We start from the raw sequence: 23,931 nt of genomic DNA on the forward strand, positions 1-23,931 counted from the left end.
CACCCAGCGGGCCAGATATATGTCCTAGGCAGGTGGCATGTGGTCCACGGGCCGTAGTTTGAGGACACCTGATCTGGTCCATAAAAATGTACTGAATATTTACTATGTTCTCAATAATATCAGTGGCAAATGTAAATAGTTAAAAATAAAAATAAAATAAAAATGGATGAGATATTTCTGTGAAGCAAATACTACATACAAGCATTTGAATTTACAAATAGATATAATACTGAATTAATTGGGCAATGGTTGAGTTATCTGCAGCTGATTTCTGATTCCTAGTAAGTTGACCTCTACAGTAGTGTGCCTAACTATCTTCATCAACACATTGTAAAGACTTAAACCCAAATGCAAAGTTATTCTGTTGATGGCAAAAATGACAATGAAGTATTCTAGCAAGAGCAGACCCTATCTCTACTAAAAGTAGAAAAATTATCTGGGTATGGTGGTGCACACCTGTAGTCCCAGCTACTGGGAAGGCTGAGGCAAGAGGACAGCTTGAGCCCAGGAATTTGAGGTTGCAGTGAGCTATGATGACACCTCTGCACTTTAGCTAGGGCAACAAAGCGAGACTCTGCCCCCCCCCACCAAAAAATAAAAATAATAAAAAAAAAGTATTCTGAAGCCAAAAATAAAATTCTTAAATTAACCAAAATCTTGAATTACTTTCTGCTTCCTGAAATTAATATAATTAAATGTTAATTATGAATATAAATAAATAGTAAATAAAAATGTATAAAGTATTAAAATAACCATACATTAATAAAGTATATGTAAATATATATGTACTGTATATACTTATGTATATATACATTTTTGCATATGTACATGTGTATATATGTGTGTGTATGTAAATGTGTGTTATATATAAACACAGTCATGTGTATATACATGAATTTATATATATATATAATATAATATATGTGTTCATGCACATACACACACAGAGTCATCCCCTGATATCCATGGGGGATTTGTTCCAGGAACCCCTGCAGACACCAAAATCCATGGGTATTCAAGTCCTTTATATAAAATGGAGTAGTATTTGCAAATAACCTATGCATATCCTCCAGCATACTTTCAATCATCTCTAGGTTACTTAGATATGTAATATAATGTAAATGCCATGTGAATAGTTATTATACTATATTGTTTAGGAAATAATTATTTTAAAAAAAGGTCTGTGTATATTCAATAGAGATGCAACCATCCTTTTTTAATTTTTTGAGTATTTTTGATCCATGGTTGGTTGTGGGACTCATGGATACGGAGGGCCAACTGTATATTTACACACACACACTTTTTTCAAAATATGTGAACAATGTTTAATGAGCATTTGCTAAAACAATACATTTTCCAACATCAGGCTAAATGGCATAAATATGTAAATCCAAACTCAAAACGATTAAAATAACATTCAGAGAGAGCCATAGGTTTCTACATATTAGGCAATGTTTAATAATAAGCTGTATTTCACACTGGGTTACTTACGTTCCATGAAATAGGGCCCAGGCTCAATTCTCCATACAATTTGCCCTTTTTGTGTTCCGGTTACACCCCTGTTTTTAGAATCCCAGAAGTTGGCTGGAGAATTCTCATCTGAAAAAACCAAAGAAACACTTTTCAGCTTAATTATAACCTGTCTTTCCTTGGCTCAAAGACTAACACAAGTTCTAAAATAAATGGAAAAAAAAACAGGGGAGAAAATTGTAATGAACACTATTCTACTGATGACCTCCCAGCACAGTGTCACCCTGAGTTTCTACACTTGCATTCAAAAGAAAGAAGGGGTAGTTGTGGAAAGAAGATGGCACTTCTAGGCTTGGCCCCGGTGGTCAATGTCGCCAAAAGACAAAACTGCAAAGAAAAAGGGTGCAACTGCTGCAGCTTCGGCAATGAGCTGATTTATAAGAAAGGGGTCAGGTAACCTCCCATCTGTAAAATCCTTTACAAAAAGCAAAGGAAGAGCAAACCTGGGAGAATACAACAGAACTAAAGACGAGATGAACAAAAGAGGCGTTAAGCTATGAAACTGAATTAAGATACAGCACAGCTTTCCAGGAACAGTGTTTAGGGAACACAAACCAAGTCATCACATCTGCTAGGACAGTCTTTTACAAAAGACCAAAGGCAGTAGACCTTGAGACAAAATGAGAAAAGGAAAAAGAGAGTGTTCAGGTTTTTGTGTGGAAGGAAGACAGAAAGGACAGTGACTCCCATGCCCAAACAGATCTGAAAGCAGCACTTTCTAAGCTTTCTGATCTCATGGTACAAAGAAGATGGTAATGTTTGTAGGGAGCACTAGAAGAAACAGAAGCCATGCATACAAGATGACAGACAGGGATCCTCTGCTCTGGCTTCCTCAGGCTCTGCCCCACCACCCTGAAGGCTGAAGGATGGATTCACACACTGCACCTAGCTCACATCACACTAGTTTGAAGCTCTGTCCTAGCACCCTAGAATAGGAAATGAAATTAGAAAACATGAAAAGGAGACCATTCAGACTTTTATAGGAACATTAAAAAGTATTAATATATAGTGACACTGGCTCTTAAAGTCTAATGTACCACATTTGTTCCTAGGAGGAAAGATTGAGAATACACCTTAACTGAGAGGTGGAATATAGCAGATAGGGCGAAGTAAGAATACACCAAAAAAGAAAACGTGGAGAAAAGGTCCCATGCCCAAAAGGACAGTCCTGAGAAGAAAAACTTCTCTTCTTTTGAGTATGAAAGAAACAGAAAGTGTGTCAAAGTGAGGGGTCAGAGGGATTTCTGTCTGTGGTTGTCCTTGGGGCCCACAATATGGGCCCCATAGGGTTTCATCATATTGAAAAGCCAAAGAACTTTGGGAGGGATGGTCCTTCAATTCCATTTGCATTTAGCACATTGTAAGTCAAAGGCTCTTTATTGCGAAAGTTCAGGAAACAGCCACTGCTCTTTATAAGCATGGAAAGATATAACCCACACATGGCATCACCTCCTCTCCTAGACAAACAACACAACCAAACACCTCTATGCCATCACAGAAATATAACCAAGACACTGATATTTAGAAAGCACTCAGGTAATTGTTTAAAACTGGATTTAAAAGATGTCATGTGTCTCCTCAGGGCAGACTGTGCTTGCTGCCTAATGATTGAGCTTCTTCCTTACCAACCAATCACCAATTTCATTCAAGGCAACAATGTGCCCAATTAAAGATACCTCTCCAGAATCCCTTGCAGCTAAGGGTGGCATGTAGTTAGTTGAGTTCGGGCCAGAGAGTTATAAGCAGAAGTCTCCTGGGTGGAACTCCAAGGAAAACCGTTATTTTCCTAGTAAGAAAAGGACAGACTTGGCATCCTTTTGCTCTCCCCCTTCCCCTATTCTTGGATGACAGCCACATGCTAAAGACTGCACAGCAAGAAGCTAGAAGCAATCGGGACGATTCATTGAACCACCTGCCTCCACGCTTATTGCTACCCAGGAAAAAAATCAATTCCTATTTGGTTACGCCACTGTGGTTGTGTTTCTGCTACCCGCAGCTGAACACAATTCTTAACAAATATACCTGCCATTCTAAAAACTGCTCAATGATTTAGACTCATCATTCCTGACTCGATCTGGAATCCCTGAGTTCGCATCACTGCTCCAGGTTAGACAAGGGTAGCTGCTTTGCCATCTGAAAGGTACTTTAATGGACAGAGGTAAAGCTGCATGGTTGGGGAGAGAGACTCCCATATTTTCACAAATTAATTTATTTATTGGTCACCTGGACGGCACAGAATGCTGGACCCTGAAGGAAACAGAATACAGGAATAGGGAGTAGAAGGTTTCCACCTAGTCAAACTGCATTTAAAAAAAAAAGTAGCTATGCATATGGGAAATTTACTAAAAATATTGTTGTCACAGTTTTCTCCTGAGGCCTCAGGAAAGATGCAGCAGTATCAAATCTGGCTTTAAGGAGCAGGCACTAGGATCACTATGATAAAAAGCATCAGTAAGAAAACTGCACCTGTTCATGTGACCTCGCTGCAAGAATGTTTGTATTTCTGGTATTACTAACCTTTATCTCTTGAAGCAATCAATTAAGCCAAACTAAGTATTCACTTCTGACACAACAATTTTGGTAAGATGGGACTCTTGAGGAACGGAAATGAATGGAAGGGTGGTGATGGGATGAGGAGAATTATTGTAAGAGGGCTGAGTCCCAGACCGAGGTCACCCCTGAGGCTTGACACAATTCTGCACATGTTCCCTAGAAAGGAGTTTGGACAGAAAACCGGTGTTGGCATCTCTGGTTCTAAGAGGGTCACTAATATCACTTTCTTTGCAAGTCACTTCCCCAGGGTAGAAATACTGCATCACCTGAGTATTTTTGCTTGGGCTCAGAAGTAGGAAATAAGAGAGAACAAACGTTGTGTGCTTCCTTCCCAGACCTTAACCAAGAAACAGGCCTAGAGTTGAGCGTTCAGTTCAGCCACCAACTCATATGGGCTGGGATAAATGGTGTATCCCTGACTTGGTTCATAGGACATGTGGAAAACTCCATTTGGTTAAATTTATGATACTTAAAAAAATAAAAGCTTGCCCCTTGACATCAAATGTCTAAAATGTACTGTAAGTATTTAGGTTCATAGAGAACACAAATGTTCCATATATGATTAAAAATTGGTCAGAATTTGAATGCACAGGCCAAGAGCAGAAGCTTGATGGGCCTGTTCTGATTAAAGCCAAGCACATGCTTGTCAAATAGGAGATACCCAAGATGATTAAATATTCTGCTTATTCTAGATTGAAATGTTCCTTTAATGAGATTATATTTCTGATAATTTGTTATCCTTGGCTGATACTAAAACTTTTGCCATCAAGTGGCAGCTTCTCTTAATAGCAAATATAAAGTCTCTAGACTTTATATAACCAGTTTAGGGGCATAGAGTTCAAATTATTGTGAAATGACCACCACAAGCCCTATCACTACTACCGGCCCTACTGCAACTAGCAGAGACCTGGTACATCCTAGGAAGGCCCCAAAGACTCACTCCTTTGCTTTGTCCCAAGAAGATCAATTTTAATTGGTCTTCAGATTAAATTTTTTTCTTTAGGTAGGTTCAATCCTTTGTCTGGGTTGCAGTCAATTTTAGTTTAGCCTAAGAATACTTTTACAGTCACAGCATTTCTCTGCTTAGATCTATTTTTCATGGATTTTCAAAGACAAAATATGTTTTTCCTGGATTGTATGAACTGTTCTTCTTTACCCTCATTTAACACCTATATTTGATGATTCAGTCTTTAAAAAATGCCCCCATGCCTCAGTAAGAACAATCACTGAATATAAAATGGTTTACTAAAGAAAGGATTCTAAATCCCCCACAAGTGTCATATAGAAGTAATTATAAATCTATTTCTTACTTTAACTGAGTAAGGGTTCTGAAAGATCACAGCAATGCCACTAGTCTTTAGAACCAACCATCCATTGTTCCATTTATACTTGGCTTCTTCCTTTCCCAGTTTCTCCTAACAAATATTCCGAATCTGTTCCCTGTCTTCACATCCCTTACCTAATTTCCACCCTCTTACTTGGAGCAGGGTACTGTGCACCTTACAGCATCCGTAGCAGGGAGGACATGAGACCTGCTGTCCCTTGGTTTCTGTACCCATACCTACTTCTTTGCCTTCCTGCTCAGGGTTCTACCCTACTTTTACAATGGTGCCTTTGACTCAATTCCTTCCATCACTTTCTCTAACCTTAACCTTTAACCTCTCCTTTAAGGACCCTCCCCTCAACCTAGAAACTTGTCCACTTCCGCAAGGCATACTCTACTGGTTTTGCCTTTGCTCTTTGACCATTACCTTTCACGCCCCCTTTCCCGTCCTCATTTGTATTTCTCCTCCTAGTAGGATTAAAGCATCTATTTTTCAGTTATGGGAGAGTCTAAATTATAGTAGTGTACATTCTAGATACTTAGGTAACTTCCTAGCTAGAATATAATTACAAAGAAAAAACATTGGAGATGTTTAATACATACATCTAAATACCTTCTTTAAATCTAATTTTCTTTGTTAAAATTTATATAAAGCTTGTTCCTTCATGTCTCATATGTCTTCTTTGTTCTCTTACAAGTCTAGTTGGCTGTACAGTTTCTCTAAATAGAAAAGCAAAACATGTGCATGCACAACACACACACAGCTCTATAACCCTTCTAATATAATTTTCATACCCATCTGTTTGTAAATATTGTGGGAACAGAATTAAGAAAACTTTTGAAAATCTTTACACTTGCCTTATTGTAGCAATCCATGATGCTTTTCCAAAGGTATTTCATTTAGTTTTGTTTTTTATTATATTTACTCCTTAGGGATATTCCAATTAATCATATTATTATGAATAATACTGAAATTACTTCTGTGTAGTCCTGCTTCTTCAAAGGAGAAACAAATAAAGCATTTGGACCCAGGAAATAAAGAAATAGAGACAGAAGATTACAACACACAACCCTCTTCTAATAACTATATAGTGGCTCAGAGAGTTTTCGCAGGGCTTGTTAATGGAATGAGAAACAGGTTCCCTTTCCTTAATTAAAACCACAAGATTTTTAGGAGGAACACCTACTGATCTTAAACAAAATCTCTATATAAGTAGACTTACCAACATCTCTTGCACATTCATGGCCACAAATCACTTGTTACCTTCTCTTTTAGCAAACTGATCTTCCAGTTAGAAGTTGATTCCCCAACTCCACTGCCCTCAGTGAAATCTCCCAGGTCAGGTGGGGCAGTGGCAGGTGTTTTTAAAATGCTAATTCCTGTGCTGCTCTTCCAGAGATCCAGTAGGTTTGAGTCTGGGCCCACCAATCTGAACTTAGCAAACATTCAACCAGGTGACTGGAAGTACACCAAGGACCACACTTTGAACAATCCTGCTCCTTGGGAGCAATTCTGCTTCCAGGGAAATGGAGCAATCCCAGCAATGTTGTGGACCATTTATATGTCTTTGACTGTTGCCCCTCTCACTTGCTAGCATGTTCATTACTTCATTCCTTCATTAGATAGGCCTTTATTGAGTCTCCTATGAAGATCATGAGAACCCACTTAATACCACAGGAGTTGATAGTGTAGTTGAAGGATACTGGCACACAGATATAAGGTAATGCAGAAAGTGCTATGATGGAGATGTGCACACTTGTTAAAGGAGGACAGAGGGGACATGATTAGTGCTTGTTGTGACCGTGTTTGATTGATATGGTTTTGGAGCTGTTCAGTTTGAAGTGCCTTTGGGAGATGCCTACTGAGATAATCCTCCGGGAGATCTACAAATCAGAACCAGTTATTAAGTTCTCCCATCCATTCCCTAGACATATTTTTTTTTACCTTCCAGGGTTCATATTTTTGGTTCTATGAATGGTCATCAGAAACACCAAACAAGTGGCCACATTTAAAGCTGAATTCAGTGGTAAGTTATTGCTGTTGCCTGCAGCCCAGAACACTATCCTTTTCTTCCTTGGAAAAGTTGGATTAATTATATTAACTTACAATGTGATAGTAAAAAGTAATTTTTAAAAAAACTATATTAGTTCTTTTTAAATGCCACAAAAAGCTAAAATAATGAAAACATAAGGAGTTTTAATTTTTTCCAAACTCTTCCTTCCCTGTAACATTTCACACAGAGATGGGTGTGAAAATTATTTTTAAAAGTTTAGTTTTTTCATGTACATGATTTTAGATTTCCAGAATATGTCCTGTGAATAGGCTTTTAAGATAATAAGAGAATATATAGGAGACATGACCAGACATATTCAAATATATATTGGATTTTGAAAATATATCTATGTCTATATTAATAGCTCCAAAATCTCCATACGGTACTAGAGACAAAATTGAAACATACAAAAAAAAAAAAATCGAAGCCCTTACTTTCCTACCAATAAACCCAGGGGAGTGGAAAATAGCAGAGAAATTCTGTGAGAAAGATATTATATGACAGATGTGCAAAGAGGTGAAAAACAGTGCTTACAAATGTTATTTTGCTTTAAATAATTCTATCTCCTTTCTACATTTTCTCAAAAAAAGGGAGGGGGAGGGATAAATATCTAAATTGATTTTCAATTACCTGTTGGATACAAATTGAAAATAACTACGTCCTGAGATTAGATCATAAAGGTGCCTGACTTTGTTCTGGGTACACTCGGGAATTTGATGCCATGTCTGAGATTTGGGGTTTGGATAGCAATACTAAACTACAATTCAAATCAAAATCATCATTATAGAGCTGGACACCTTCAGAGGCTCTGCTTGACTGTTAAAATGGTGCAAATTTATCAGCACGTACTTGGCAGGTCACGGGAATCCCACTGCAATGTTCAGATGTTCTGACAATGACTTTGAGATGTGAACTACGTTGCAAGGGAGGGTGAGTCTTCACCACTGTATGTTCTAAACAGGGCACAGATTTTATTAACTGCTATGAGAATTCACTAACAAATCTCCTCATGCATTTGCAAAGTTAGCATTAGTTTTTAACCCAATCTCCCTAGATGCCCAATTCTTTATATTTAAGCCCTCTCTGGTGGGAAAAAAGGGTGTCAGTTTCAGACATTACTCAGAGATTACCATCATGGCCACCGGCTGAGAGTGCACCCACTGGAGACGCTGGCTTTGGAGCCGCTTGAATGGCTGTTTTCTTACAGACACCAGAAAGAAGTGCTGAGAATAATTTTCCACAGATTGGAGAAAAGGACACCAGCACAGTATAGGACAGATAAAGCAATACAGGCTGAGAAGATCCGATGGCAAGACTGCAAGCCCTGGCCTTAGAGACATTTTTGCGCCGGAAGCCCTAGGACTGGGGCCAGTGCGGGAACCACGCGGCTGCCCCGGAAGGGAATGCTGGCAGGTTGGAGAGGTGCAAGGCGCATGTGCGGAACTCAACGCCACACACCACCCAGATTGAGAGATATATTTTACTGGTCTCCTTCACGGGAGGCCACCAAAAGGGGGTGGGGACCTGGAGAATGTGAAGTACTCCACTAGATCCACCCAGGGTAAAGTGTAGCCAAGTCATAATCACACCCTCGAGGGGCCACCTGAACACTCTAAGCTCCACAAGTGCTGGGCAGAGGCAGGAGGTTCTGCTAAGCAACTTCCTACCTAAAAACACCTCATCCTACACTATTTGACAAGGGCGGACATCACTGACAGCCCAGTGAGCAGAAACACATGGACATATTTCAGTAAATCCCTCTCACGGGTTTCAGTCATGGCCCAGAATACCAGACCATCACGAGCACGAGCAGAGACGGCTTATGAAAGAACCAATTTCAAACACAGGTAATGTGACTTGCTGAAACACGTCTCTCTTCTGCTCAGTGGCTCCCAAACTCTTTCAGAGTAAAATTCAAAGTTTTTATGATGGTTTACAGTCCCTACAGGACAAGGCCCCCGGTCCCCTTCCAATTACAGATCTGACCTCATCCTTCCCTATCTTCTCCTCTCTCCTCACTCCACTCTAGCTACACTGGTTTCTTCATGCCCTCAAAGCTCTGGTGAGGAATCTGCCCCAGGGCCTTTGTCCTGGCTATTCCTTTGTCTGAACTTTCCCCCAGATGTCCTTATGGCTCAGTCACTCCCTTCAATTTTTTGAAGGAGGTCTTCTCAAGGAAGACTGCTCTGACTGCCTCATGCAAAACTGCCCCTCCTCCAGCAGTCCTGGACTGTCTTACTCTGCTCAATTTCTTTGCCATGACCTTTGTTGCTTTCTAATCTACTACTTACATAATCTACTTACACATCTTGTATATCGTCTGTTTTCCTCTCTAGAATGTAAACTCTCAGAGGTCAAGGAATTTTGTTTATTCTGTTTAATGATGTATCTCAAATGCCTAGAACAATACCTGGCACATAGTAGGTGCTTAGATTTTGTTGAAAGAAAGATATCTTAATATCTTCTTTTAATCATATGATATTAATAAAATATTATTATATTGTTAAGATATACAAAAGAAAAATAAAATTCTCACCAAGGAATACATAAAGCCTTTTTGAAGAGATCTCCATCTCTTTTGGAATAGAGAAAAACAAAGACAATATTGCAAATTCTATGGGAAGCTTTATTAGGACTAATTCCACAAGATCAGTTTAAACTCTTAATCTTTACACCAAGAATTTCCAACTAACATTCACACTTGATTCAACCACACTGCTGAGGTGACATTCAACTTTGTTTATATCTTACAGTGGTTCATATCAATGCATAAAATAGATAAAATGGCTTGCCTGAGATCACATAACATGCTCCTTCTTGACAAGGACTTTCTTTCAGAGCATTTCTAAATTAATATTTTTTCCCCTATGAATGTTTTACTACATAGGATTTATGAGAACTCAAAATTCTTGGATAATACTTCAAATGGGAAAATGACTAAAGGCTTACTTACATCAAACAAGAAACCTCTATTTTAGTTGGCTATTGTAAAAATGTATAATAAATCTCATTGTGAAACAGAGTAAGTCATTTGCAATAGTTGTATCCAATTTCAGAATAAAAATCTTAGCAGCAACTAAGTGTTCTTAGTGAAATTTGAGGCTTAAAAGATATCCAAAGTCTCTTTCAAGTACACATTGCTGTCAGTACACAAATTTCCCCATCGTACTTTACCTATTTTCCTCTGGCAATTATGCTTTTATAATGAGAATGTAAACCCAAGCTCTTTTAAGGGGTCAGGTATGGCCAGCATTTGGTAGCTTGGTAAACACCTTAGCACAAGATCCAGTATTAGGCTCTTCAAAAATATTCTATGACAATGACAGTAAAATGTTACAATCCTATTCCCCATACCAAGGCTGACAGGGTAGAACAAGACTTCCTGCTGCTAAATAACTTTCATGAGAAAGAGCAAATGATTATTTCCAAAAACCCATAATTTGGAGCAAGTGATAATAGGCAAAAGAGAGTTGAAAAGAACAGGTTAAGCCTCAAAGACAGAAGGAAAAGGGCAATTATAGAAAAGATAGAAAACAATACAATTTATAAAAATTAATTCAACAAGTATTTATTGAGCATTTACTATCCACCAGGCAATACTCTAAGAGACAGGGATTCAGGCAGGAATAAAAGAGGCAATGTCTCTGTCCTCATGGAGATTATGGTCTGGAGGGGAAAGTAATTGATAAGCAGATACAATGTAATGTCAGGTAGTGATAATATGGCTTAAAAATGGACAGCCAAGGCATGAGGTGGAGAAAGGTTGGTAGGAGGAAACAAAGGTTGGTAGAAGGAAAAACAAGGAGGACCAACCAACAATAGGTTGGTCAGGGTAGCATTTGAACAGGAACCTGAGCACTCTGGGAGGCCGAGGCGGGTGGATTGCTTGAGGTCAGGAGTTTGAAACCAGCCTGAGCAAGAGTGAGATCCTGTCTCTACTATAAATACAAAGAAATTAATTGGCCAACTAATATATACAGAAAAAATTAGCCGGGCATGGTGGCACATTCCTATAGTCCCAGTTACTGGGGAGGCTGAGGCAGTAGGATCGCTTGAGCCCAGGAGTTTGAGGTTGCTGTGAGCTAGGCTGACGCCATGGCACTTACTCTAGCCTGGGCAACAATAGAGTAGCATGAATGTGTGAACGAGGCAGAGAATGGGAGAAGATGAGATCAGAGAGAGGGTGCAGGGGCCAGTTTGCAGACCATAGTAATATTATAAGAAATACTCTCTAGAGCTTACTATGTGCCAAGCACTGTTGTTAGTATTTTACCTTTATTATCTCATTTAAACTTCTAACAACCCTTTGAGGTAGAAACTACTACCTATCAGATTTTTGACAATGAGGAAAGTAAGGCACAGAGAGGTTAAGAAATTTGTTCAAGATCACAAAGCTAGTACAGTAGTCCTCCTTTATCCACGGTTTTGCTTTCTGCAGTTTCAGTTATCTGAAGTCAACCTTAGTCCAAAAACATTAAATGAAAAATTCCAGAAATAAACAATTCATAAGTTTTAAATTGTGCACTGCTCTGAGTAGTGATGAAATCTCAGCTGTCCTGCTTTACCCTGCCTGGATGCAAATCATCTCTGTCCAGCATCCTCACGCTGTACGTGCTGCAAACCTGCTAGTCATTTAGTAGCCGGCTCACTCATCAGATCTACTGTTGTAGTATCTCAACATCTAGGCATTTTATTAACTTATATAATCACAAGAAAAAGAAGAGTACACTACCATAAGACATTTTGAGACAGAAAGAGACCACATTCACAAAAATTTTATTACAACATAGTTATAATTGTTCTATTTTATTATTAGTTATTGTTGATCTCTTACTGTGCTTAATTTATAAAGCAAACTTTATCACAGGGATGTATGTATGGGAAAAACAGTGTATACAGGACTCAGTAGTATCCATGGTTTCAGGCATGGGGGGGGGGGGTCCAGGGTGTTGCTCCAGAGCCCACGCTCCACAGCTCTACACCACACTATCTATCCAGATCACACTGTGAAGATGATGGAAAGTCACTGGAGGATAACAGGGAAGTGACATGATCAACATTAAAAAAAAAAAAAAATTCTGGCTGCTGTATGCAGAACAGACTGTAAAAGGACAAGAGAAGCTAGTTCACAATGTTTCACATCAGGCCAGGCACCAAGCATCGCAGCCTTAACCTGGAAATGACCCTCCTCCCATCTCTATCCTTCCTGTGCAGATAGCACTATGGCAGATATAAATACCCACCCTTAGTGCAAAAGGCTGTGAACCAATTTCAGACACTTCAGTTCAGTGACCCTGGGGGTGACTCATCCACCTGTAAGCCCTGACACCACCAGCCTGTAATTTCACTCTCTGAGTCCACCATGCTCTTCCCTCCCTCTTCATCCAAACAACTCCTGAAAGTCCAACTTTCCCATACTCAACCTTAGTTAGTCAAAATATAAAGCCCAATTCTGTATCACTTAGAAAACCCAGTAAAACACTTAATGTAACATATTTATTCTGTCACTGGTGTTTAGTCCACATGGACCTGCTATTTACCAACAGAAGTATGTTTTCTGTTTTTAGGTATATATCATTCATTACAGATGCAATGAAAATAATAACTGTTTGATACTGATGTCACCAGGGTACGGCTGCAGACCTGAGTTTAAATTCCATCTCTCCCATTTACTGGATTTATGACCTTAGGCAAGTCTTAAAACTGCACAGACTCCATTTCCTTCATCTGTGAAATGATAATAACAGCACCTAGCTCAGCACCTAGCACGTACTGTGAGGAGCACATGAGCATATATTGAGCACACGAGCACATGAACCTAACATATATTAGGAGCTAAACGTGTGAGTTTTAACAATCTACTTCTTTCTTCTTTCAAAGGGAGCTATGTTTTTATTTTAATACCCAAAAGCACAGTTCTTTGACCTCATTTCCTTAGCTTTTAATTTTAAATTTTATTTTATTCTAATTTCTCATAAATATATGTAACTTAAAACAAAAGTATATTTATTTATGGTTTTTAAACACTGCTTTCTTAATCAATAGTTGCCAAAAGACCAGGCAGCAAAGGTGAAGTCCTTATTGTACAGTAATCATAAACTATGTCACTAAGAGAATAGCACAGCGTCTTACATACTTTATCTCAAAACCACCCGGTTCTTGGAAAGGTCACTCAAACCTTAAAATTCTGTCAATGAGCTTTAAACTTTGCTTGACGAAGAAGCAGGTAGAGGCACCCTCATCTCCTGACACAATGAAACCAGGCCCTTGACTCCCATGTTCAACTTGAGAATCTCTATCTCAACACTGTGTGTGTAAAAAGTTGTTCTTTAGGATCACTTGGATAGACAATGGAAAGATAATGGGGTTTGATTACATATTCTCTTTTTTTCCCCTCTATTTCCATGTATATACTAAGTTCTCACTCAAAGACAATCCCTTTTAATACTACTAAGTGAAGTTCAAAAGCAAACAGGAAGTTACTTTTACATTGCAACTAAAGCTGAAAATTCAGAGAAATATACAGTCATTATAAAACAATGTTCAGCTAAGAAAAGCATCCTTTGGTTAGGAGTAAATCATTCCTTTGACCTTAGTTAACTCATACAACATGGATCAAGAACTGTTAGAGTTAACTTTATTTAAAGGTACTCTTATTGAACTGAACCCAATATTTGTTGCAGCTAACCTAAATTCAGACTGAAAATATTAGTTGGAAGTAGGTGGGAGCAATATTTCTGCAACATTCATTGCTACTGATCCTAAAGAATAATTTTACAGAAGTAGCTACTCTCTGTGGATCTCTCCCCAAAACTGCTTTATCAGAAGATGGATAACTTTTCTAGAGATTATACTGCTCACTTGAATCTTTACTAAATCATCAACTTATTTGTCACTAAACTGAGCTCAGTGAGGGTGCTACTGGCATTCTAGCAGATAATTCTTTGTGAGGGTCTATCTGGCGCATGGCATGAACATTACCATTCTTGGCTCTCAGGCATTACAGGCCAGCTGTACATTTTATGGCAATAAAAAATAACATTGCCAACCCCTTGAGAACCACTGATTGGCATTTTATAGCCAAAAAGTAAAATTTGCATTGGACAAAACTAATTTGCACAGGATTAAAATAGAATTGAAATATTGCCCTGGATTCATTCCAGTTTTTAAACAATTAATTAAAGCAGATCTTCTGCTTGCAAATTTTAGAAGGTCTATAGAAAACTGGGTCAGATTGCCACAGTCAGCAGAAGGAAATATCTAAAAACCATGGTTGTAGTCTCAGTTTTGTTATAAGATTGCTAAATCAACAGTCTCTGGTATAGGAATGTCTATGAATATTTGTCCATATAAACTTTACCTTAAAAACAAACCTGTTTTAACATCGTATTTCCTGAGAAAAGGGCTTGAAAATTCATCAAAAAACATTATTATTCCAGGGACAGATAACCTGTCATGAAATCTATTTAGACTCAATATAACGTCATTTGCAAGAGCATGCTTGTAGGTAGAACCCTATACTTAACATCATAGTAAAGTCATCCATTTAAAATTAGTGGGACCCTAGAAATTCACAGTGAGGGGACTGCATATTTATTTGTAAAAGTTTTATATACTTTCATCCCAGTACTGATCTATATCGAGTTGTCTACATGTGATAAACATGCTGGAAAGTTTGTTCATAATTGTCCTAACCAAACTGAAAGGAGAACACATTTAAGAACTTTTCAAACTGAAAGGCAGAGAACATGAGAAATCCCAAATAGTCAGACAAGAAAATCAGGTGAGAGCAGAATTCATTCCATAGAACTTCCTGATACCTTACCTTATATAATCCCAAAGAGTTTCTCTCTGCCTTTGCCAGCATGGACTCCATCATTTCAAATCAGATTAGGAAGCAGCAAGAAGAAATATGGTCCATTTTCCTTAAAATCATACACCCGGGCTACCCACTTAGCAATTTCATTCATAGGGGCAGCCAGAAATGAAGTCAAGGCGGGGCTGGAGTTCTAAGGTGGGTTTGAAAGCTCCACAGGTCCACTTCACTGATGGTCCTGCTTCTCTTTCTCTTCCCCAAAAGTTCTAGAAAGGAAATCCTGGGTGGGAATCAAGCAGCCCTCCACCAGGAAACTCCTGTCCAGCTGAGAACGACAATGAGAGCCACTCTTGCCTTTCACCAAAACTTACCACTGTGCAGGCATCCCGAGTGAAAAAACATAAAAGTATTATGTCCCTTCAGCTGAGGCACAGTTGTGGCCACACCCCTGAAAGGGTACAGGATGCAATCGCCCCATCCTCCCCTCAGCTTCCTTCCTTTGCTTTTCCATGGGAGAATGCCAAAGAATGAGTTATGTGTATACACACACACATAGAGTGGGCTGATGTCAAACAAGCTGACTGCTGTCACAGAGAGGGGAGCTTGCTGTTTGGTTTACTCAGAATAGAGTGGCCACCACCTGTGAACTCCAGCTTAACCATTACCCATTAATTAGACATGGCATTCATCTAGGTTACTGAAATAGGCTTATAGGATCCTAACCAATCCACAGTGGAATTTGTGGGCTTGTGATATTTTTTTTTTTCTTTTTGAGACAGAGTCTCACTCTGTTGCCTGGGCTAAAGTGCTGTGGTGTCAGCCTAGCTCACAGCAACCTCAAACTCCTGGGCTCAAGCAATCCTACTGCCTCAGCCTCCCGAGTAGCTGGGACAACAGGCATGCACCACCATGCCCGGCTAATTTTGTTTCTATATTTTTAGTTGTCCAGCTAATTTCTTTCTATATTTTAGTAGAGATGGGGTCTCACTCTTGCTCAGGCTGGTCTTGAACTCCTGAGCTCAAATGATCTGACTGCCTCGGTCTCCCGGAGTGGTAGGATCACAGGCATGAGCCACCGCTTCTGGCTTGGGCTTGTGATTTCAAACTATAAAAAAGTACTAAAACTTTTTCAAAGTTTATATAGCTTTAATGAAAATCCAAAAATGTGCTTATTAACCCAGAAGTTATTTTTAGACCAACGTTTAAGACAAAAATAGATATGATCATCAACCTAGCTAAAATTTTTGTCTTACGATGGAAAGAGCTGGGGGGGGATCCCCAGTTCAGAGCCATTGTCCTTTAGTGGAGAAAGGGGCTTCATGGAGCTGTTAGCCCACCTGTGCCAGCCATGGCAATTATTAAGTCTCAGATGAATGCAATCAAAGGCTACAAGACCATCTCTTTCCAGCAAACCTCCAGGAAAGCAATATGAAATGTCCTCATTTGTCAGGTGTATTTGCTGTGAAGTGAGGAAGACCAGATTTAAGCTCCACACTACACAGTTTGCCCTGAAGCTTCGAGGGGCCACAGAGCTTTGGACTGGTTCTGGAATTGGATGAGTGAATACAGCAAGTCTGGTACTGCAGATGTAGTCCCTGGCACATAGTAGATGATTTAAAAATAGTCTCTAATGAGTGCCACTGTGCTCCAAGGAAGAGGTCAGTAGTGTCATTAGGCACATAATATAGATGAGAAAACAGAGGCTCACAGAGGAAGTGATAACAGCCAGAATTTGAAGTCAGAGCTGAATGATACCCAAACCTAAGCTCTTTTGCAAACTCTGCCTCCCTCAAATAACACTCCTGACAATGCCAGCAACCGCACTAATTCATAGGTGTCCAATGGGTCCACAGTGGTCTCAGTTACCATTAGGAGATTAAGAAAAATAAGTCTAGAAAGGACAAATTAATTTCCTCTTATTGGTACCAAAGGTGGCTACAGCCTCTGAACAACAAACAGACTTCTCAACAATGTAAGCATCTCTCTTTTTATCCCCATTCAAGGATAGTGCATAACTTTGAACTCTTGACTGCTTTCTACGCATAGATCAATAGACTCTCCTCGGGGTAGAGGAAAGGCTCCCCCACTCTGCTCCTGGTGCAGCTCTTACTGCCACTCACTCACCAGCATCTGGACCCTGTCTGATGCTCCTAGCACTCTGGTCCTCCAAGCCACAATTTTTTGCCTTCCAAATACTGTAACAGTGGCCAGATACTTAGCTGCACTCTTGGTTCTGGACCACCCATATGTTACTGATATTCACATGTGACAAACAGGCTATGTTCCTACATAGAGGAAACCTACTTTCCCACAGCACAAGCCACTGCCATAATGGAATTAGATTTCCCAGCTGACCAAGAAAGAAACTTAAAGTGTAGGGCAAGGGAAGTTAGATGAATGCTGAAGCCTTAATCTTAGGCCATCACACACATGTCCTCTTTCACAGGGATGGTATTTTTAAAGCACAGGTAGCTCAGCCAGCACTTCTTTAATCATAGCAATGAAGAAGGTACAGCCATAGTTTCATAGTGTAAGACCTCAAAGTTCACACATACTATTCCTTTCTCTAGTTCACACCCCTTTGTGGGGAAAAGCCCCAGCAAAATCAACAGCAACAAATGAAAAGGGGAGGCACATTAATGACAACTTTGCATCCATACACCTTCGTGTTCTCACTTACTATGATATCATATGGCCCTAGGCACTGGAAGGCAGTTGTGGAGGGAAAAAAACCAGACATAGTCCCTGACATTGCAGGGGTTTATATGTTAGAGAGGTGAATATGAATTCTTTAATTACATTTATGAATTCTTTAATTACACTTATGATGCATGATGCAAAGGAAAAAGAGAAGATCCTAAGCATTTGGATGATCTGCCGACATGACCTGGTCCTGAGAACAAGAGAAAGCTCACCTCAAGGAATCGGTGTATGAACCAAGCTATGAAGGATGACTAGGATTTGGGTAGGGACGGGAGAGGAGAGGAATGAGAGATGATTCCAGATAGAAGGGCTGTGCAGAAGTTCTACAGTGGAAAGCAACAGAGAGCTGTCAGGGATTGAAGGAAGACCAACGTGACCAGAGCACACTGGGTTAAGGGAGAGATGAGGCTGGTGAAGGAGATGAGGCAGCATCTAGAATTTCTAAGCATCGGTGTACAGGGAGAGAAAGAGAAGCTTAAGAATAAGGGAATGGAAACTGTCCTTTTTCCCCATCTCCATCAGATCGCCTTCTGAAAGCCCAACTGATTACCACAGTTCTCAACATTCAAAGCTATTGATCTAGCAAGAATGCCCACAGGTAGAACTGTGATTTATGGATGCTAAATGAATTAATCGTAGAAAATTAAAGATATCACTTAACTAAAGTAGCTCCCAAAGCTTGCAGAGTATTTATGGAGTGAAGCAAGGAAAAGCGAAGACACTGTTCTTAGATTACAATACATTACATATATTACATTACAATACATTAAAAAATTCAGCAGTGTCTCCTCCATTTATCCTTATGGTGGCACAGAAAACACAAACCAGAATCAAGGTTAGCACATCAGGAAGGAACAACCCTTTTCCTGAAAAGCTCCTTATGAATTTCCTTTGTGTTTATGCATCTGCATGCCTCTGAGGCTGACATCACTCGTATACATTAATGAAGCCTCACAGCATGTGTCTGCCTATCTGCTGCAATTTTTATTGGAGGCTTTTTCTTCTGACCTTGTGTTCATAAAGCAGCCAGATGAATGCTCATCTCAGCTTCAATCTGTTTTCAGATTCCCAATATTGGGAATACATCAGTTTGTGTACAAATCAGAAAGCTTTTTGAAAATATATACACAAGTGAAATAGCTGCTAAATCTAAACCCAAATTGATACATACACACCAAATATGTTTTTAAAAAATTTAGCTTAGAAAGTGGTAGGCAAGCAAATTCACTAAAAATAATAATGGCTATTATCTTTTAAGATCTTACTACGTGACAGGCACTGTATAAGTGTGTACGCACACTCATTTAATCCTCAGAGTAACAGAGTAACCTTCTGAGACAGCCCTTACAATCCCCATGTCACAAATTTTAAAAGGTGGGGGACAGAGAGATCGTATAACTTACATAAGATCACGTAGGTAGAGACTAGCTGGAATTCAAATCTAGGGTCTGCATGACATCAGAGCTCACCCCCACTTCTGTCACTGTTCTACAGCCTCCCCAACAGTAACTAACTACCATTCACCAAGTGCCAAGAACTGTGCTCAGTATTTCAGAATCGTTCACTGATAGAATTCTCATAGTAATTCTGAGAGATGTCATTGTCCCCAAGATGAGGAAACTGAGCTTGGCAAATTCTATAATTGCAACTTGATCAAGGGCACATGATGGCAAGGCTGAAAGGTACAGAGGGAGATTTTCCTGCACAATTTCATATTAGAAGCATTTGTGTGGTTCTCTGAGTTTGGTAAAAGTAATGGGCATGCTACTTTCTTCAGGTGTTGCAGTTTTATCTGAGAAATTATCAATATGCTTTGGAAAAGAAGAAAGTCCCCAAAGGACTGATTTTCTCATTTTAGGTGGACAAAGAAATTCCTTTATCAAATGTCCATTCAAGCCAAAATATCAGCACTGTGATCTATTATTTTCATAAACAACAACAAAAAATGACCCTCACTTTTCTATGTCTAACAGATCAACACCCACAGACTGATGTAATGTGTCCCAAACTCGGAGAGGTATGCACAAATAAGAATAAATGTGGTTCTTTTCCCTTCTTTTCCGTTGTTATTTCCAAAGTAGAATTAAAGACCCAGTTATAGTGGTGTCTGCTTTATCTGATTGGCATACATCTAGAAGCTCTTAGATATATTTTTCCTTATGGGTGAATTTCACATCAACATCTAAGACATATTTTTCCTTAACGATGATCTTTGTATTAACCCCATATTAATGTAAAGACAAGTGTTTTTAAGTAAAATATTAAGGGGTTTATATACAACCCCACTTCCCTCATTCAATTTATAACTGTTTAACTGCTTGTTTAAAGGGGTTCTGCAGCTAAGCTATTTTTTATTCCAAATAAAATTGTATGATTGTAAACCAGGAAGGATTGATTTGGGAATAGATTTTAGGCATGTAAAAATCTTCAATTAAGATGAAACCGGTAGAGAAGGATGTAAAATTATTTTATTTGTGTATGTACACCCTTTGTTTCTGTCTGTAAAATGGAAACACTACCTTTTTCTAATAATGCTTTCCATATGGCCGAGATAGCAACAATGAACCCAATAATATATCCTGGAGATGCTCTGCTGAAAGCAAATATTCAGAGACTCCCATATATTCACATTAATGACCATTTTCAAATTGGCGTTTATGATTTACCACCATACTTATGATACAGAATCAATCATATTACACAGATCCCCAAACCCTGAAAAGGTAGTTTTTTAATTTGATTGTGTATTAGAATCATCTGAGACTCAGGTTTAAAATTCAGACTCCACAGAGCAAGCGACAGAAATTCTGATTCAATAGGTGTAGAATGACTCTTAGACGGCTGCATTTTTAAACAATTACCCCAGCTAATTCTGATACAGGTGGTCCTTGAATCAGGCTTTAAGAGACAATGGTCTAGAGTTTCGAAATCTAATAGACCATATACTAATGTACATATGTTTGTGAATGTCACATTTGATTTTACATATTCATTTTATTAGAAAACTAAAAAAGAGACATGCATCTTTGTATCTATACAGTGTCTCCCAACCCTAACAATTCTTATGATGATTTTATGTTCAATTCACTTTTAAAAGAAGAAAAAAAGAGTATGGTAAAAGACAAGTAAGTACAGGAAAAATGAAGACAGGAAGGGAAACTAACGTGAGAAAAAAAGTCTTAGTCTGTATTTAAGTCAAGAACAGAGATCCTCAAATACGGGCCATGGGCCAGCACTGGTCCAGAAACTGGCTGTTAACGATCTAAGTCCAGAAACTGAGCATAAGAAACTGAGCCTTAGAAACTTTTATAGAAATTTGTCAGAGTAATTTTATGTCTATTCAAGCTACTACTAATATTTTGAGCTTATATTTTGTAGATCTTGTATTTTATTCCACTTCATTTTTTCTACCAGTTCATTTTTAATCTATCTTATAAAAGATCAGTATCCATGATGGGTTTAAATGACCACAGGCAACCAGAGAAGCAGTGGTGAACTCTAGGTAGAAGAATCCAGCTTTTCTGGTCAGTCCAGTGAGCCTCTTACCCCAGGATATAGATACAAAAATGAATTTATGTGATAGCACCTCACTCAAAAGGTTAAGGGGCCAGAAGGAATTTACTGAATGAACATCTGAATTAACAACCTTAACTTTTCATAATTACTCATTCTGAATCTGTTGGCAATGAACCAATTTTTGGTTTTTGTGAATCTACCAACTTTTTAAGCTTATGCCACTTTTTAGGAATAATGCTTTAGTAACACTTTCAAAAGTTTACTTTCAACAGTGTAAAGCAATTCTTTTTCACTTATTATAAATGCATTTCTTTCAACTTTCAGAGACTCTCAAGTTTTAATATTTCAGTATTCAGTGATGAACATCATCTACACCCTGTGTACTTTTGTGGACATGGAACTATATTTTTCAGGTTGTTCTCAAAAAGCAGGTCTTTTACCTGCTTTGTTCATCTTAGTGTTGGGCCCCTGTCAGCTATCTAATGATTTTTTGTTTTTGTTTTTGGCAAGGACAACAGTGATAAGAAGCACAAAGCATCATTAAATTATTCTAGTCATAAATACATGGGACAAATCTCATTTTATAGTTTTCCTGCCTCCTTTGAATAATAATTCTCTCCCTTATTGAAGACTTGCATTCTAAACAGTATTAATGTCAAATGACAGACATATTCTTTACACTTCCTGCTTGCCAGTCAGTATGCCCCTTGGTGGTCCCCTGCAGTTTCTACTTTTGCTATATAAGTGTTGCCAAGAATAACTTTTCCCTTTCCAAGTTAAACATGGTGTTTATAAAAGGGTAGGATGGAGAACCTGGAAGTATGAATCTGTAAATACAATGGGTAAAGTCACAATAATAGCAACCACTTTCCTAGCTGCCAAGATCTCTGGCCAGGAAGAATGAAAAATGAGAATTTTTCTCCTGTACATAATTGTATCCCCTTTAAAAAAGAGTGTAAAGTCAACTTTTAAGTATCCAAATTTGTTCTGTGATGCTTAAAAGTTCTAAGTTAAGGTACATACAAAATTTGTTCATGATATTTTCTTAACATTTTTTAAAAAATCCAATTTAAGACATTTTCTCATTTAATCAGTTAATTATACTACTAAGAACTCTTTGACAGCTCGTAAGCAGTCCAGGATAGCCCTGGTTCTGCCGCCAAAATGGAGACCGATTGGCTATGTGATGTTGACCAAATGATTAAACTTCCTATGCTTCAGTTTCCTCATCTGTAAAATGGAGATAAGAACAAGGCATAGTCAGTACAATTTTGAGAAGATCGAAAAGCTACATAAAGTAAGCAGCACAGTGCCTGGTACAGAGGACATGCGCATTGTCAGTAAACTCTCAGTTATGGTTGGTGGTATTATTTTTGACAGGGAAGACTCTAAATCACTGAATAAGCTGGAGAAGTTTTCCAAATTTTTTCTCACCATGACAAGTACTCACACTAAACAGATAAGTGACAATCTGCCAGGAAAGCAGCTGGCTAGATAAACTGACCTCTGGAGTCATCCACATCCAGGTTATCCAACAGGATGAAGCTCTGCGCAAATTCAGTACTTTTATTATAATTCAAGTAACATCTTTGGAGAAAAAGAATTGCCTGTCTTCAATTAGCCAAAGGAATTACAATTATGATGCTAATTTCCCTTAGTGTACTACATACATTTGTTTCAGCAATCTTTGGGAAAGATTAAGTGGAGCAAATAAAACTATAATCAGGGGACATCTTTGTAAAAGTAGATGGCGTTCATCCAAAGCGCCTTTCCTGGAACAAACTGTAACAACTTGATTCACTCCTGCCCTTCCCTACCAAGCTATATTTAAGGGTCTGGAAGCACTTCTATTATAAACTGCTATCATCAGGATTTGTCATTTTACCTTCCAACCTATTTCAGAGTTTATATATAAACATCTCAATCAAATTTAAAAAACAAAAAGCTATTGTTCTGTAAATTTAAAAACTTCCTCCTATAAAGGATAAGAGTACAAGGGGGGAAAAAACAGAAGCACCACAAAAGTAATGATTATGCATGGAAAAACAAATTATCTACCATGGTGTGATAAGCAAAATAAGGTGCATGCTCAAGAAATATGTGCCACCAAAGATTATATAAATTTAGTCGTGATTATGTCATAATTCAAAATAATCATGACAAGAAGCTAAATAAATGTCCAAAAATCAATTAAAAGGAAAATTATGATACAGGTTTATTATAGGGTATTAAGTCACTATCATATGATATTCCCAAATAATTGTTAATAACATGGAAAATGTTCATGAAATAATAAATGGAAAAACATACTGTAAAATCATATGCACAATATGAACATAACTGGGTTTTAAATATATATTATATAAACATGAATAAAGTTGCAAAAGAGGTATGCCAAAATGATCATAGTAATTACTGCTTGGCAGGAAAACTTA

General features: G+C 38.4%; 1 protein-coding gene across 3 annotated transcripts in view; it reads right to left on the bottom strand.

Annotated features, from left to right (window-relative positions):
- The window catches only part of HECW2 (HECT, C2 and WW domain containing E3 ubiquitin protein ligase 2), a 343,662-nt gene that overhangs the window by 135,413 nt on the left and 184,318 nt on the right, over positions 1–23,931 (bottom strand). For 2 of the 3 annotated variants that reach the window (XM_012776959.2, XM_012776958.3), the window contains exon 3: positions 1,492–1,599. In XM_012776959.2, coding sequence (XP_012632413.2) covers positions 1,492–1,599 — 108 coding nt within the window. Of the gene's footprint in view, positions 1–1,491; positions 1,600–15,286; positions 23,757–23,931 lie in introns of those variants that run through there. The other variant, XM_012776962.3, reaches the window with a different exon arrangement.

This window comes from Microcebus murinus, chromosome 8 (assembly GCF_040939455.1).
Source record: "Microcebus murinus isolate Inina chromosome 8, M.murinus_Inina_mat1.0, whole genome shotgun sequence".
In the NCBI taxonomy this organism is placed as follows: domain Eukaryota; kingdom Metazoa; phylum Chordata; class Mammalia; order Primates; family Cheirogaleidae; genus Microcebus; species Microcebus murinus.